Source organism: Branchiostoma floridae, chromosome 2, assembly GCF_000003815.2.
Source record: "Branchiostoma floridae strain S238N-H82 chromosome 2, Bfl_VNyyK, whole genome shotgun sequence".
Lineage (NCBI taxonomy): Eukaryota > Metazoa > Chordata > Leptocardii > Amphioxiformes > Branchiostomatidae > Branchiostoma > Branchiostoma floridae.
Genome location: NC_049980.1, coordinates 27,117,315 through 27,134,885, shown reverse-complemented (window position 1 = coordinate 27,134,885; position 17,571 = coordinate 27,117,315). Strand labels below are relative to the sequence as shown.

Below are 17,571 nucleotides of genomic sequence, written 5' to 3'. Positions count from 1 at the left end.
CTTGCTAATTAAAAGTAAAGGCAGTTTAAATAATCAGATATGTGAACAAACAAATCATCCTCTTTGGCAAGACCGGAGCCTAAACTCTGATCAACCATAGTGTAAAAACTGTGCAGGAGCTGGCCTGTTGGGTTTGATGATTTTTGACTAATTATTTCAGCTCAGTTCCAGCTCATTCACTCACTCCCTTTTCTCATGACTAGTCATGTCGAGACGTTAAGCACTATACAACGGTACAAATAGATGGGATGCATTTCTGTCCTCAAAATGATCCTCATTCCAGAAAATAATCCTTCCTACCATTTGGACGCCTGATAGTGTCATTTGACGTAATGTTTATCTCGACCAAAATATTATTTTGCTCCTCTGTCCACCATGTTGACACTGCAGAGTGCAGGGGTCGTTGGGTGATTCCATTGCAATGAAGGTAACAGGTAGGATAAGTGGTAGAATAGATCGGGAACTTTTTGGCGACGCCTTCGGAACGGAGCCATTATAGTTGATGTCGACCTTTTTTGAGTGGGCTAAGGGTCTTGGAAGAGGAACCACCAAGTACACATCGGGTTAAAGCTAGGTCTGGGAAGATTTCAAAGACCTGCCCTTGATGCTGAACACGATCCATTCATACAGAACTGTTTTTTGGTGCTTGTCTCTATCCATCTATGCACAAGAAAACTGCCGCTTGTGCTGAATATTCATGTACATACATATACATGCAGAACAGATGTGTCCTTGATGATGAATGTTATCCATCCATCCATCCATCCATCCAGAACAGACCTGTCCTAAGTTCTGAAATCTATCCATAGTTACAGAACAGACCTGTCCTTAGTGCTGAATGCCATCCATTATTGTAAAGGGCAGCAAAGCTTTCCAATGGTGTATGACACAATTATTAAGAAATAGCCATATGATTGATAAAGTACTAATTTTTAAACTCTTTGTGTTGAGAGTTACATTGTAACTTATTAGTAGATAGTCAGATTATCAATTCAAACACAATCTTGACAACTCTGTGATAGTGTTGAGCATACATAAATTATGCCCTATTTAATGGATGAAAACTGTGAAAATCCCACATCAATATAAACGGTCTGGCTCAGCCAGAGGTCTCATATCTTAATACAATAACAACTTTTTGACCAACAAAGATTGTCAAAATATGCTGTAAAAACATGTATGTAAAAGATTTAAGTAAAGCCCACATTTGCTGGTGATGTCAACTTTTGTCTGACTAGACACACTCTAAAAGGTAATTATGCAGCAAAATTCACACTAGTTAGTCTAGATTCATTGAGGTTTAGGAATGCATTTTACATTTTCCTTTCTTTGCTTTCAAGATATTCAACATTTTTTCTATTAAAAATGCTATGACAGTGTACTCTCTGAGCAGAGGTCAATAAGCTCTGGACAAAATAGAAAGCCTACAAAAACATCCAAAATCAGCTGGACCCAAACCTCTGCTTAGAGAGTTCAAAACCATCCAGAGCCGAACCCCTGCTTAGAAGAGTAATGACAGTACATCCACTTCAGTTTTCTTTCTTAAACAGTTAACTTACTAAATTTTACAGTTGTAAGAGATGAAATGATGGTGAGAGATGACTTCTCCAGAAGGCACTTACAGTGTCAAAAGCTGCCATTTTCTGTACATTTGAATTGTTTGTGAAAATCATTTCAAGCTGTACAATAATTCCTAAATTTTGTGAATAATTTTCAAATTGCAGTGGCCTTAAAAGTTTATCCACATAGATTACATGTAAACATATGTGTCACTCTTTGAATGATGCATCCTTAACATATACATTTGTATAGACACCAGTTTTATATGATAAAAAACATATCGCCATCCAGCAAACCTACAAATGTAACAAATATTTACATTTCTTGCTTCTTAGCTCTTCTTCACAATTACATTGACCCATGCTTCATTTCTCAATGCTATTTAGACCATAATTATGATGTTTTTGGTCCCATGCTAATATTTCTGCATTTGATCAGATATCTAAAAGGTTTTAAAGCATTTTCTGACTTCAACTTCAACGAAGCTAATAGTTCTAACTGAATACATACCAGTAGTTACTTTTGGCATGACTTAAACTTGACAACAATGATTGAAAATAGCATACTAAATAGAAAACAAAACCCCTTTTTGACAGCTACATATAGATAAGAATAATGTTACTAGTGAACAACATAGCAGCATTGTACTTTGTGACCCATGTATTGGCAACTGTCCTGGTATCCATCCGATTCTACTCTAATTACTTTCCCACCATCTAATATATTGAAACTTTTGGAACTTACATATTTATTATTTGGGGTATAAAATATTTCCCAGAAGCAGTGTAAATGAAATCCCACTTACAAATGCATGTTTGACATCACTGTTACCATGCTGAAACAGACATGTATGTATGTATGTATGTATGTACGTACATATGTATAAATGCATGTACAACAACACAATCATTATGTATATGTTGGTATGTAGGTATGCCAATTGATTCACCATCAGAGATCAGCGGATCTAAAACAGGATGGATGCCAGGCTGGGCAACAACATCTTTTTCTGATAAAACCGCACATACATGCAACAGAGCAACACTATAGAGGATGACAATCTGACACTATATACATGGACGGAAAAATCTGGTCAGAATATTTTGCACTGCAAAACATAAAAAGCACTTCCAACAATTCTGTTCTAGAGTTGAGTAACACATTTCCTTAAAAGAGTTTGCTGTAAATAGACAAGCTCACGCTTTGCTGATTACAAAATTGCTTGCTGATCACTGTTGTGTGTGTGTGTGTGGGGGGGGAGTGGGGAGAGGTATACAGGACTTATGCAAGCAGCTTTGTGATCTGCAGAAGTGTGAACTTATCTATTGTCTGTGGTAATCTGTGACATGCACAGCTGGAAGATGGTACAGCCATCAATAAAGGTCACCTTAATATTCCCATCCGACATATGAAAAATATCCATGTATAGCTGTCATGTGGAATGTGGCTCAGAATCTAGTACAGCTCCTATTCTCATTAAACCTTTGATGCTGGTTAAGAACCAATCATACAGATTCATACTCTTTTTGCCAGGCAGCGTACTTGTCTTTAAGTGTGCGTGCGGAAGGCTTGGTGTGGGCCAGGGCCAGTTTCACGTCTGATGTAAGGATGGGGTCTATCTTCAAGTCTGGGAGGTGGTCGCCTGCAATGATAAAACCAATGATTTAGCATTGCCTAACAGGGAAGAATAGTAAGAGGTCCAAGTAGTATCATTCTCATTATTTTTATTAGGTTTAAAGTCTCTCTCAGTTTGCCTTCATAATTCACACAACTTGAGAGGCTGGGTACATTTGCATACTCAAAGGGAATTATTGTAGTTGTATCCCATAAAGACATTTAGTCTTAGACATTAAGTCTACGACTGGTACATGTACCAGCTTAAGAAATTGTACACACTGAAATACTGTGATGCTAAAAAATGATGCTATTCTCAGTATGGTGTCACTGTATTACAATTGCATATATAATTATAGAGAAGTAACAAATTGGCACTTATAATGGATGAAGTAGTTTTACTTTTGACAGAGCTGAGAAGAGACTGAATAACTTTTCCAGTGAAATAGTGTCCAAAGATTATTCTGTGCATACCTTGTCCGTGGTTCTCCAGCACATCAAACACTTTCCTGACTTTCATCATGGCAGCTTCTTTACATACCAGCCTGATGTCAGCTCCGGAGTACCCCTCCATACGCTGGGAGAAAATACGAGATTCATTGTATGAAAATAAACGTAGACACCAATGGAGGCAAAGTGAAGTTAAAAGTGATAGAAAGAGAAATGTTTGTATAGTGGTGAATTATCAGACTAAACAACTCTAACACAGAAAAGTTGTAAAACTTGATTTTGGTTGATCATACTTCTTCTTGTTACTTTACACACTCACTCAGTATCCCTGGTCCTGGAACCATGAAAGCATGGCTTCATGCCACGTCATCGCTGTGTTCACTGCCATGTGGATTTCCATATTTACACTGACACTCTCAAATAACCACTATTGAATACCAACAGCTCAAAGCAGAGGATACCAAAGAAATATTTGCTGAAACAGCATAAAAATAGGGACACTGACGAGGTGGTCAACACCTGCCTGCTTCATGGATATGAAAAGTGAGTAGAAACACTCTATCCTTACGTCAGCTAGATGTTCGTAGTCCAGATCAGTGGTGATCTCCACCCCTGTGCCCTGGTTGATAGTTTTGGGCAGGTGGAACTGAACCATGGCACGTCTGGCTTCCTTGGTGGGCAGATCTACCAGGATACGCTTCTCCAGCCTTCTCAACATGGCATGGTCAAGCTCCCTGCAACATACACAAACAACTTTTTTCAGCATAGAAGCAAGTGGTGATCATTTAGTACTTTTGAAATTTGCTGAAAATTCACATTTTGATGTAGATGATATGTAAAACTTAATGTGGAACTTACATGTAAGTTAACTCTAATATTGGTTGTGTTGGCAGATCTAACAGTAAGTACTGAAAAAATGTTCACAGCAATCCTTTACCAATTGTTTGGTTTTCTTCTGTCAGGTGTTTCTTTTTGAAACATATTACACATATCTGCAGAAGAGCAGAACCCACCAAGGTAAGTTTGAAGCAGCCAAAAGGAAGACCAGATCATCAGACTTGGCCAGCCCGTCCATCTGTACCAGCAGCTCTGTCTTCATCCTACGGCTTCCTTCATGTTCGTTTCTGAAGTATCAACAAAGATTTCAGGTAAACAACATTTACAGACAAATAGGTCAGTGTGACTGCAACTGGATAACTCTGAAGCTAATGCAGCTACATGTTATGGATGATGATTTTGTTTGCCAGTCCTCAGTGTCATTAGTATGCAAATTTTGCTGAAGGTAAGCTCCAAATTAATCCAAACATGGTGACATATTTGTCATAAGCACATCATTTGTTTCAATGGACCATTTCTATGCATGGACATCTAATTATCAGGGTGGAACACCTAGGAGCTGTATCCATTCAGAGTTTCATATTTTGTTTATCAGTCATTGTCAATGAACAAAAATGTGCTATACAGAAGAAGGGTGTTTCTAACTGCGGAAGCGCATGTGGTCGCTGAGTGACTAATTGGAAAGTGAACGCTACATGTATCTGTCACAAAAGGTTACTCCTTTCCAAACATATCACAAAGGTGTTTACTAAAAGCTGAATACACAACTTACCCAGAAGGACCTGAGCCCCTCTGTCCCATGACTGACTCCAGTTCATCCAGGAATATTGTAGACGGTGCGTGGAACCTGGCCAGCTCAAACAGTACCTGTGGGGAATCACACTTGGTACATGAAAAACTTTTACAGGTATATGAACATGTGTAATTTAGTTTTGCAAATTAGGATTTGCTGAATAAGAGAAGAACATTGTTCTAAATCACATCAAGTACAAAACAAGCATACTTGGTATGGATGCTTGGATTTTGTCACACTATAGCACTTTAACTGGACCAAGACAAAACAGAATCTAGCACTGTCATCCACTTGGTATACTGATCACAGTACTATGAATTGATTTAAGTTAACAGGGATTTGATTATACAATTGAAGAGGAAAGGACTTGGTCATGATGTTCTGAGTTTGTGGTTAAAACGATACTATAGCACAATGCTGGCATTTTGCATTTGTGTTTTCAGTTCCCTATAGGGAGGAGTATGCTACAAAAATTGTGAACATCATGAATATTTTCTCAATTGGCAGAATATTGTACATGGCAAAACGTTGGCAAAAATACTATGAGAATACTGCCAAGTTGATCACTGACAGCTGAAGAAGTTGTGACATACAAAAAAGGTATTGTCTCACTTACTCTAACTAGTTTCTCGGAGTCCCCTCTCCACTTGCTGACAATACTGGAGGCTGAGATGTTGAAGAACGTTGTATTGCACTCTGTAGCTACAGCTTTGGCCAGCAACGTCTTACCAGTGCCTGCAAGGAAAACAAAATTTTGTAGTGTGTTTTGTGCTAGCTCTGAGCAGTTGTGGTATAAACACTATAGACAACAAATTAAGTATTGCCAACAGCTCAGTATTTAGAACCACACATATATATATACAAAGTTAAAATGCTACATGTATTATGAAAGTGTCATCTATGACAGGATAAGACATAAAGTTATCCCTTCAGTCACTGTAGGTTGATGAAAAGTAATTCATTACCGTTTTTCCTACCATATTGAATGATCTTTATTCTACACAAAGCAAACAAAAGTCATCAACATTGAAGAAGATTCCTTCAGCCCACCTGGTGGTCCATACAATAAGAGTCCTTTCCAAGGTGACAGGATACCAGTGAACAATTTTGGGTACTGAAAACAACAACAACAGAGAGGTCATAAAGAGGAACAGCAAAGTGATCAGGGCTCAAAACACTACCAATGCAGATCAGAAAAACTCTGGAGCTGTCCAAATATTTCTAAACCTGAATCTGCAGTCTGCCCAAATGTAAACTTCTTGCAACATAAACATTGAGTGGTGCAGGTAAAAGACTCCCCCCCCACTCACAAGCACACAAACAGACATGATAAAAACAATACCTCCATTTCTTATGAAGGTAAAACACACAACCATACTTAACACATTGCAGATGTGTAAATATACTGTATATCAGTTCGGTCATGCAATAATGATGTTTTGAATGTACACATAAGCAAAATCAACTTAGGAACAGTTAGCTGATTACAGTGTGATAGAAGATAGTCCATACCTTGATAGGATACACAACTGATTCCTTAACCAGTCTTTTAGCAGCATCCAGGCCAATGATGTCATCCCATCTCACATCAGGGTTGTTTAAGTAAATGTCCTGCAAATGTTACAGACAAAGTCTATGATACTAATCACACAGCTCTCTTTTGGCTGAAATCCAAAACTAAAACAAATACCTTAAAGACTTTTTTAAAAGTAATTTTGAATGTGGATGTTCTATATGTATGGATAGTGTTCAGCACCAAGGACAGGTCCCTTCTGTTACTATATGTATGGATAGTGTTCAGCACCAAGGACAGGTCCCTTCTATTACTATGGATAGTGTTCAGCACCAATGACAGGTCCCTTCTGTTACTATGAATAGTGGTCAGCGCCAAGGACAGGTCCCTTCTGTTACTATGAATAGTGGTCAGCACCAAGGACAGGTCCCTTCTATTACTATGAATAGTGTTCAGCACCAAGGACAGGTCCCTTCTGTTACTATGGATAGTGTTCAGCACCAAGGACAGGTCCCTTCTATTACTATGAATAGTGTTCAGCACCAAGGACAGGTCCCTTCTGTTACTATGGATAGTGTTCAGCACCAAGGACAGGTCCCTTCTATTACTATGAATAGTGTTCAGCACCAAGGACAGGTCCCTTCTGTTACTATGGATAGTGTTCAGCACCAAGGACAGGTCCCTTCTGTTACTATGAATAGTGTTCAGCACCAAGGACAGGTTCCTTCTGTTACTGTGAATAGTGTTCAGCACCAATGACAGGTCCCTTCTGTTACTATGGATAGTGTTCAGCACCAATAACAGTCTGTTCTGTATACATGGATAGTGTTCAGCACCAAGGACAGGTCCCTTCTGTTACTATGAATACTGTTCAGCACCAAGGACAGGTCCCTTCTGTTACTATGAATAGTATGTTTATATGGATAGTGCTCAGCACCAAGGACAGTCTGTTCTGTATACATGGATAGTATTCAGCACCAAGGACAGGTCCCTTCTGTTACTATGGATAGTGTTCAGCACCAATGACAGATCCCTTCTATTACTATGAATAGCGTTCAGCACCAATGACAGGTCCTTTCTATTACTATGGATAGTGTTCAGCACCAATGACAGGTCCCTTCTGTTACTATGAATAGTACTCAGCACCAAGGACAGGTCCCTTCTGTTACTTTGGATAGTGTTCAGCATCAAGGACAGTCTGTTCTGTATACATGGATAGTGTTCAGCACCAAGGACAGGTCTGTTCTGTATACATGGATAGTGTTCAGCACCAAGGACAGTCTGTTCTGTATACATGGATAGTGTTCAGCACCAAGGACAGTCTGTTCTGTATACATGGATAGTGTTCAGCACCAAGGACAGGTCTGTTCTGTATGTATGTGGATAGTGTATTATCTTTAATCGCATAACATCCCGTACTTACCCTACTGATAGTCTGTGCAAGTTCTCTCCATTCACTATTGTACCCTACATAGCCCCCTAGTGGTTTCAATAGGCGGTCCTGAAAAACAAAATGTTCAGCTATAGATTTTCTACCACACATAATGCCACCCCAGTTTAGCTGGTTGTTACGCCGAACGGCAGTTATACTGGCTATATAGATACAGATACAGTTTAATTCCTTGGTTCTCAGACTTGCTGCCTAATTTTTTTCCAATTTTGAATTATAAAAACAGCAATACACTAATTTTGTGTGGCTTCAGGCCATTCTTATGAAACTATGATATTTAATTCCAGGATCGTATTACAGAAACTGTTTGATACACAAGACTTACTGAAGAAGAATCATAGCTGTTTATGTTGATCTCCCTGGAGGCCCCCTTGATGGCATCTTGAAGCATTGACCGCATGTCAATAACTTGTTTCTGTAACGAACAATAATATATGGTAAGCATTACAAACATTAAATATTTAGATCTGCCTTCTTTTTCTGCACTTTCAGTTCAATTTCAAATTGGTTTATTTGATGTCGTTATCTTCCTTCATGTTGAAACGTTGGTAAGATTGAAAAGAAAATAACAAATCACTTGAAAGAAACCCTAATCTTAGTTACTGATTGCTCAACCATCTCTCTTTCAAGTACAGACTGTATCTCTGTAGTACACTACACTATGTCAGTCAGTCAGCCAGTCAAGGACATCATACAGATGCCTGCTTGAGAAGCCTGCTGGATTCTCCTACACCATTCTTCTCTGTTCTCAAACTACAAACTTAACTACACAATGTCCATGAAATCAAATTAAACATATTTCCTTTACTCTTATCTTTAAAAATGGAATAAAAAATCTTCCTCAGACGTCCATCAATTAGACTTCTTCCATTTTGTATGCCCTGCCATGTGATACAGAGTAGACATGTTGGACTTGGGTATTATAACTGTTGATGCATGCACTGTATGTTGATGAAGGCATACATCAGGAGAGACTGCAACAAGTACCCACCCTGCCATGTTCATGGTGTGGTTTCTCCTTGTCTGACCCTATTGTACCATTTGATGTCGGAGCAGCAGACACTGTCAGCCCCAGATCTGTGGAGTCTCCTACTGTAGCATCCTGCCAAGGCAATTCCAATGGAACACTGGTCAACTTGTGAACTTAATGATACCCAGTGATCTTTTCTCATTGACTGCTTGGAGAAAGAGGCACTATGGGTAATGCTGTAGGCAAACAACATCATTACCAGGGCAACGCTTATGTGACGCATGGGAACAGTCTGGTCTACATTGTCATGACAATGATGTTGTTGGCCCCCATCTTAACATTATGGCCTGATCTTCAAGCAGGTAATGGGATCTGTGAAAAGGTCTCACTATATATAACCTTGTCTGCTTTGACAACTATTTTAGATATCTTCTTTTTCTAGAATGTGTTATTTTTGACAGTCTCTAAACTATTATATATCTACTGCTCAAAGACAAGGACACCAGAACACATTAAAAGTTAAAACATAAAAATGGTATGTACATTTTGAAATATAATGACTCATTGAAATGCAAATAAGGACTTCAACATAGTGGTCAGCACCTGCCTATTTCCTAATGATATAAAAATCGAGTGAAAATGCTTCATTCAAGCAGACCTGTTTGGAGTCTTTGGCGCCGCCCTTCTTGTTCGCTGCAGCTGGGGGTTTCCTGGTGCCGGAGCTGGGCTTGCTCCTTTTGGGCGAGGCCGTCTCTTTCTTCCCACTGTCCTCTGCACTCTCCCTGTCCAGAGGTATTCTGGGAAGGGACACAGTGCTGCCTGATCTATTGGGGGAAGGGGTGAAAGAAGGATACACCACCACCGTTAGTCTAGCTACCACCCTCAACCACATTTGGCAAAATCATTCTATGTTTTCTATCATCTACATTGTTAGCAACATACAAAGGCTGTCCAATAAAGATTTCCTCTAACCCATTTTCAATTGATAGATTTATCATCACTTTCAGCACCCTGTAATAACGGGAAGTGGGTTATGAAAAGTCTTAATTGAACAGCCCAAAGTTCTCCTACAGTAGTCTATGACAGAAACTACAGTTTTGAAAATTACATCATCCATGACAATTATTTTATTTATCTACTGACTTTAAACATGGAGTGAAGAATCAGTTTCTGTTTTGAAAGTTAAGTTATCTTCAAACATAACAGATGAGAGGCACAATAATTCTAATTATTCATTCAAAAAACCTTTACCAAGAAGAAGAGAATCTTTAAAAACTACAGTACAAAACTTACCTCCTTAATTTGCCTCCTCTACCTACTCTGGAATTTGCACTATCAGCTGCAAAAATAAAGAAATTTCATGTTAACTTTGTTTTTCTAGATTCATACTGGACATTCATGCTGGAACTATATTTCTAATCAGGAGAAGTAAGGGGGAATTTGTGGTTGAGACAATTCTGTAGTGCAGTAATAATACAATGGAAACACATTTACAAATCGTCCTTATTTTGACCATGACAGGCCATTATGAATACAAAACCACCTTCAAAATTGACAACTTTTTGGGGTTATGTTTGTGGGCCCTGTAAGGGACGTGTTCCAAAGCCTGTAATGTTTTCCAAATAACAAAAGACTGGAGAACATGGGGATTACTTCAAAAGGTTTCATTTTACATTTATTATTTTTGAACGTGTTACTGACACAGACAATATAATCCTAAACAAACCAAATTGAATGCCCTGTAAAACTTGTTTTTGTGTCATTTAATTACATGGATTAACAATCCAAATTTGTAAAGAACTTGAAAAAGTTTCATGCACACGTATGCAAAAGTTGATAATTAAAAATTTGTTACAAAGTGTCATCTTAGCAAAAGACTGGATGAAAAACATATGATAAGCAGGTTTGTTTGCCACTGGCACCATGGCGACATCACTGTACTTGTAATGTTATTGACTTCTGTCTCCTTATAGCTAGGTTCTGCAAATGATGGATGTTTATACAACCCTTTCTAGGTAATTACATATAGAATACAACACGGTGTATTCCACATCACCCTCGGTCCCATCCCTCCCGCGGGTCGGATCACCCTCCGGCCGAATTATGTCATACCCACCTGAGAAAACCCGTTTCGATGCGAAATGCACCAGAAGTTGAACAAATCTGGTGCCCTTGAACAAAAAGTGTTGCAACAGTAATGTTCCAACGTCCGAATCAGGTTTTCAAACTTTCGATGGCGCCGCACTGTCCCGCTCGAAACAGTTTGATTTATTCAAATGGAGCCGGTCTGATACGGAAGTTATCACCCGGTCCGGAACACCCGTATCGAACGTCTTCGCGTCACAGGTATGATATAAATGACTTGTATAATGTACCCTGCAAATCCCAATACAGGATGACAATCAGAAATCATATATCCAAAATATTACCCACCACTGGAAGCTAGTTTCTTGGTGATCTTTGGATACTTCTGGAACTTGATGTAGAAGTAAGACTCGTACTCCTGTAGTATAGTCTCCAGGTCGATGTTGTCACATACCTCAAACTTCCTCAGACTTAGGTTAGTTTCATGTTCAAGCGACTTGACTGATTCTAGATACCTGGGGAAAAATGATTAGCATCATAATGTCAGGTACTGTTTGGTGTAGTAAATAGTATGATACTGCACAAAACTTTAGGTTCAGGTTCAAACTACTGAATATCAATGTACCAGTATTTTAGTTAACAGAATTGCAATCAAGTATATGATACTTATCTTTTGACTAAAAACATGCATTTCTTACCACGAAGACGAAAATTTGGCACCGTACACAGATGGCCACTTTGTATATCTTTGATATGAGAGTAAGTCCTCCCATAATGGTAGGTGCAACAAACGCATGCATGAGATAACATTACCTAGAATCAAAGCAAACATTCTAAACAAGCAAAATCTTAAAACTGATTGTTAACTGTTACAAAAGAGCAACAATTTGATCTAGCATAAATGAAAAGTATTGATAAGTATATGATGGATGGCATGTATTTAGTGTAATCAATAATTCAAACATGGCTTGTCTACAGCATGCAATTACAAAAAAGATTTGCATCCCTGTCCCGACTGACTTGTAGCATTAGCCAATATAACACAACAGGAAGACGGTTGAATAGAAATTATCTATTATCGGATCTAAAAGATGTCATCATGTAATATTATCACTTACCTCTTCACTACTTTAAATAATGTAATATGAGCAGAAGCAGGTTTCTTCTTCTGGATTCCACTCTCTGCTCATCCTGAAACGACATCAAACCCGAGTTATAATATCCAGTCGGTATAATATAATAGGGGTATACTAGTAATATCTTGTTAGAACTAACACTAATAGTAAAAGTAGAGCTGAATTTAAAGGAATCCCTTGCTTGTACATGTAATACCACCTGTATATGCAGGTTAGTGAAGGGGAAATTTGAAGTTATGTTTCTGATACCAACCTGTGCCAGCTGCAAAACTGTAACTACTTCATGTACAACAATCAATATCCTGTAATCCTTCCCAAGCATGTTAGAAGAACTTACAAAATCCCTGAAGCTTTGTAATTATTTACTTGTACAAAAACCATGTACGAATGCAACTATTGCTAGATAAAACAAAAAGTGAAAGCACAGTAAAATTAATAATAACATTTCATACTATTAAAACATGTAAAAAAAATACATCCATATTGAATTCTATGTACCACACCAGAACTATGCTGCAGCCACCTTCACAACAGTTACTACATGTACAGGCTTACGGCTAAATGTAATTAGATTAATCATCACACCTGTTCTTTCAGCTGCTTTAGTCTATAGGCAGCTAACATGCTTGGCATTGTGAAACCCACTTTCACTAGTTTCTGCAGCCTTAAACATAGAAATCTAATTTGCTCTGCAAAAGGTCCTTCGGTGCTCCATGCCTTGTAGCTAGTGGACCTGGTGTTATCGTTCTTGCTGCTTATTAGCAAACAAAAGGTCCGCCCTCTCGGATCACGGAATGTTTGTCCCCCGTGATTAAAGCGGCCTCCCCTAGACAAAGGTTGTTGCAAGAGTTAACCTAATTGTGACAAACACTCGGAACTCCGTAGCAACCGAACACCTCCCAGCTGTAGGGCCCTTCACAACGCACACGTCGTAGCTAAGGGGACGCTGCGGCAAATGTGTGTCGAATCGGCTAAAGTAAAAGGCATAGAAATTATACTGAAAATGCAGAAAGGTAAATAAAGGTAACAATAGCTGACCTCGAAAAATGACCACTTCTTGTTTTATGTAAACATCTAGCAGAAACTGAGACGGAACTATTTACATTATTGGCTCAGGTCACTCCATGTAAAATGTGCAGCTTTGCCACCATATAAATCTATCAAATACAATGTCATCTTCCCTATATGAATAATCAATATGAAGAAAAATTAACATGCTATCGCCCTTAATTTCTGGAATGTATGGATTATATCATGGATAGGCCTGGATGGTACAGCCTTCAAGCAAAGCTGTAACAGTTTTCTTTGCTATGGATTTTGAGAACTTAACAGCTGACTTTGACAATGATAGTTTTGTTTTGTGTATTAGCTTTGCCTATACAGTCACTCTGTCAACATACTCAAGCACCAAGGTACAATAATTGCAGATCCACAAAAACTGAATGTATACAACACTATGTGCAATTTATCATGATAGCTCATAAATGTAAAAATTGACTTTATTATAGTTTATGTTTACTTCACTCTAACATTGAATGCATTTGTCAATTTGATCCAATGTTGGATATCAACAAGTCAATGTCAGTCATTAGCTAGCTATATATGACACTATTAATATAGCAAGTCAATGCTGTCTCATAGCCAAAATAACTCATCTTTCAATAAAGATGTTGGCACCAATGACATCAACATAACAATTACTGTAAGGAAGCAAGAGCTCTGGAACATTTTTTGTTCGAGTCAACCGTAAATACTTCATCAAACATTCAGCTTAACTGGACCAAACAATAACCAGGAGGTGCTTTGTGCCTCAGGCAGAGAATGGACACAATAGCAGCAGCCCTTCTGAACCAGCCACTACCTTCTAATGTTACACGGGCAGTATTTAGATGCAGTGTAGGGTTACCCATTGGTTAGGGTACACTAGGTATACCAAAACTATGCAGTAACATTGATATATGTTGAGTAATCAGGACTCAACATCTGTACCTCCTTGCAACCTGCAAAATTTCAGGGGAAAATTGGAGGCTTGCAGTAAAAGTAATATATTGTTTTCTGAGAACTTGCAAAACTACATTTTATATATACATGTAGAGGTGGTAAATTTAGGTAGGTTTGACTACAGCCACAAGCCAGGTTATCAGGTAAGCTGCTAGAATGACAGAGCATATATATATAAAATGTACAAAACAAGGAAAGGAAAAACTGCAACAACTAACTTAAGTTAAACATTAGTACTACTACAAGTCATCGAGTTTGAGCTAATCTGTGTATAGAAATGTGCAAATGCAGTAAAAAGCTCCTGACTTGCATAGAGATGAAAAAAAATATCCACCTGTACACACTGTATGTAACCCAGGCCTCCAACAAATATGACATGCCTACAATCTAAAGCCAGACCAATTGAATTCTTTAACAATTAATGAAAGATGTAAGATTTATGACAACTTTCACAATTGTGTATATCAGTTTCAGAAAGATAACTAAAAGCCCTGTACAAAAACACATTGAATACACATTTCACTTTTATTTTTAAACAGGTCAAAAACAAGAAGACCACCCGGGCCACGTTCAATAGCAATTCATCACGAATGCCCTCATTTATGAAGAATTCATTTTTTAGAAATTCAAAACAAAACGGGCCTGTACAACTACATGTATGCTTATACAAATACTGAACTGTTTCCTGCAGCTGTGAATGTGAACTTGCAGTCCCACACTAGAACCATGGAACAGTCACATACCCAACAGGGTATCTACTACCTACTACCTACTGACTGGTACTCAAGGTGGATACTCAAGAGTTAATGTGAGAAGCTAGATTTGCATAATAAATATCATTATATAATAATAATTTGATTAATAAATAAATAAACTCTAATCGAGCAAGATTTCTGGTGTGGAATATCAAAATCAGTGTAACTGGGTTATAACTTCCGAATGCCTGGTTGACCTTGCTAGCATGCGATTATAGTTATACTCCGGTCCAGAAAATGTAACCGAGAGCAAATCAGATCTCTGACATATGTTTTACACAAATATTCAAATGAAATTATCTCTCAATTAACGGATGCCAGACTATTCAGTAGGCAAGCAAATAGGGGAGTGAAATAAAGCTACAATAGGATGCTCACTTTTAGCTGGGATTTTATTATAAGGGGTCCAAATTTCTTCGTGGTAAGTGATATAGGTGCAACTATTGTAGGGGTGGTCTGGGGGCATCTACCTTCCATGGTGCAGAGTTTAACAGAATTTTAAGTTAAAATGGTGTGTTTTAAGGTATCCAGAGGGGCAAAAATGACCTACAGTAGTGGCATCCCTGGTTAATCAGAATTTCCTGCTTGTCAACGGATCTGCTCCCCAGTGTAAGGGCATGTAGTGCGTCTAATTTCTTGTTATTTTAAGAAAAGTGCGACCAAAAGACACCTTGATGCATGCCTGGCTAAAAGCCTGATAGGACGGATACCAGATGAAAAGCTAGGTAACCAATAAACAACATTTCATCTTACACATGGGGCATGACATCACTTAGCAGGCTTTTCAGCCACACAATATGGGAGAATTCCTGACACAGTAGTGTACACATGTATGATAGAAACTACATGGCCCACATTTGTCTGTCATACATTCTTGATACAGTGTTTGAAAGTATAAATACAGCAATGTGTATTTAGTCTACATCTGTATGTCATCATTGCAGCTCTCCTGCTTTTACCTCCTAAATCCTCCTACTCAAAGCTAAAAGCTTTCAAAATACAACAATAAAAACCATCACGACTTTGTTATTATACTCTGGGCCAGAGTAACCTGTTTTCACGGCAAATGAGCAAATGCAGTGAATACAGCTTAAGTTACTACTGCATTGATAATCAATCTTATCAAAGTAGAAGAGATGTGTCTCTTCTACATTAATAAAATTGATACCATAATGACAGTAGAATAAGACAAAACGTTGCATATAACATACATGACATGAATAAAGCAAAGCAACAACAGCTGCAACCTCAAAGCAAATCATGTCAGTGCAATTTTTTGTGATAATGTGACCAAGACATTTGCAAAAGCATACAGCTTTGTTGCAAAAAAGTTTTTCTTGCTTTCTTCCTTTAGTGCCTATGATCATTATGTTAATCTTTATGGCACAGTCTTTATTTAACGTCTTATCCAAGGGTAGCCTAAGCTAGGTACTCATTTTGAAGTGAAGTGGAGAAAGTTGTGCAAAGTGCCTTTCCCATGGGCACAAAATCGGTGACACCGTTAGAGTTCGAACTTGGGACCTCTTTGATGGGCCTGAGCCCAACGTGCTGCCGATTACGCAATGCTATCTCACGAAGTTAAATTTCTAGTCACTGAGTTGACAGTAAGATATCAAAACCAGAAAGTCTGCTGCAGCACCTAGGAAAGCCGCCTGGGGACCCAGAATGTAATGCATTCTTTTCAAACTGCATACCAACACATCAAACACCACTAAGACAGAGTAAGATACACCGACTTCTTGAGTTATCCTTGAGTTGATCTACCGACACACACACACACAAACAGGCTGAAGGTAATTAGGAAACTTGTGGCCATAACGTTAATTTTACAACCGGTAAACGTTTATGCAACAAAGATTTAATAGCGGCAACTGTTTTTCAAGTGAAGAAAACCAACCTTTACTACATGTACTGAAAATAAATCACAGTTGAATTAACTCTATCTGCAGGTAGACGCTTCTACATGAATAATCGCAGCGAATACTTATTTTGAACCCACCATATAACTTTTCCACTTTGGCGTCAAAACCATGGCAACCCTCACTCTCAGTGCGGTGCCCTGCCCCCCTCCCCTTTGAGAAGACAACAAACGGTTTACTGATTTGAAAACATCACTGCATCGATAAGTTACTCATCAATATTTGTTACTTGCTCCTTATTATATATACGTACCGCCTCTCTGGCTTGATTGGCAGTTTTCAGCGCCTGATAGCTCAGTTCCGTCATCTTTGCAGAGGGTTTTCAATTTTCGCTCTGCCAAGGCATTCCACTGACGACCGCAGACGACCTCTGACCTTATTCAAATTTTTCACCAAAAAGTGTTGAAGACTGAGAAAATGATCAAAAAGTATACAAATAGCATGATATTATTTGTTTCAAGGTGTATTGGCTGGTTATTGTGTATTAT

General features: G+C 38.4%; 1 protein-coding gene across 1 annotated transcript; it reads right to left on the bottom strand.

Moving 5' to 3' along the window:
- Nucleotides 1-2,821: 2,821 nt before the first annotated feature.
- Nucleotides 2,822-17,470, bottom strand: LOC118431803 (katanin p60 ATPase-containing subunit A-like 2). Its single transcript, XM_035843171.1, has 16 exons — nucleotides 17,337-17,470; nucleotides 12,402-12,463; nucleotides 11,621-11,787; nucleotides 10,481-10,526; nucleotides 9,846-10,011; nucleotides 9,209-9,322; nucleotides 8,543-8,632; nucleotides 8,191-8,268; nucleotides 6,767-6,865; nucleotides 6,305-6,368; nucleotides 5,871-5,989; nucleotides 5,234-5,328; nucleotides 4,638-4,748; nucleotides 4,193-4,358; nucleotides 3,649-3,751; nucleotides 2,822-3,202 (listed from the first exon to the last, which is right to left on the bottom strand). Exons 1-16 carry the CDS (start codon nucleotides 17,388-17,390, stop codon nucleotides 3,066-3,068), a joined length of 1,671 nt encoding a protein of 556 aa, XP_035699064.1. The 5' UTR covers nucleotides 17,391-17,470; the 3' UTR covers nucleotides 2,822-3,065.
- Between the last annotated feature and the right edge of the window lie 101 nt (nucleotides 17,471-17,571).

Coding starts and splice junctions, on each gene's coding strand:
- LOC118431803 (XM_035843171.1), bottom strand. CDS start 17,390: ATGACGGAACTGAGCTATCAGGCGCTGAAAACTGCCAATCAAGCCAGA. Junction 10,012..10,480: donor AGAGGAGGCAAATTAAGGAG/GTAAGTTTTGTA, acceptor TTCCCCCAATAG/ATCAGGCAGCACTGTGTCCC. Junction 4,359..4,637: donor GCTGCTTCAAACTTACCTTG/GTGGGTTCTGCT, acceptor TGTATGTTGCAG/GGAGCTTGACCATGCCATGT.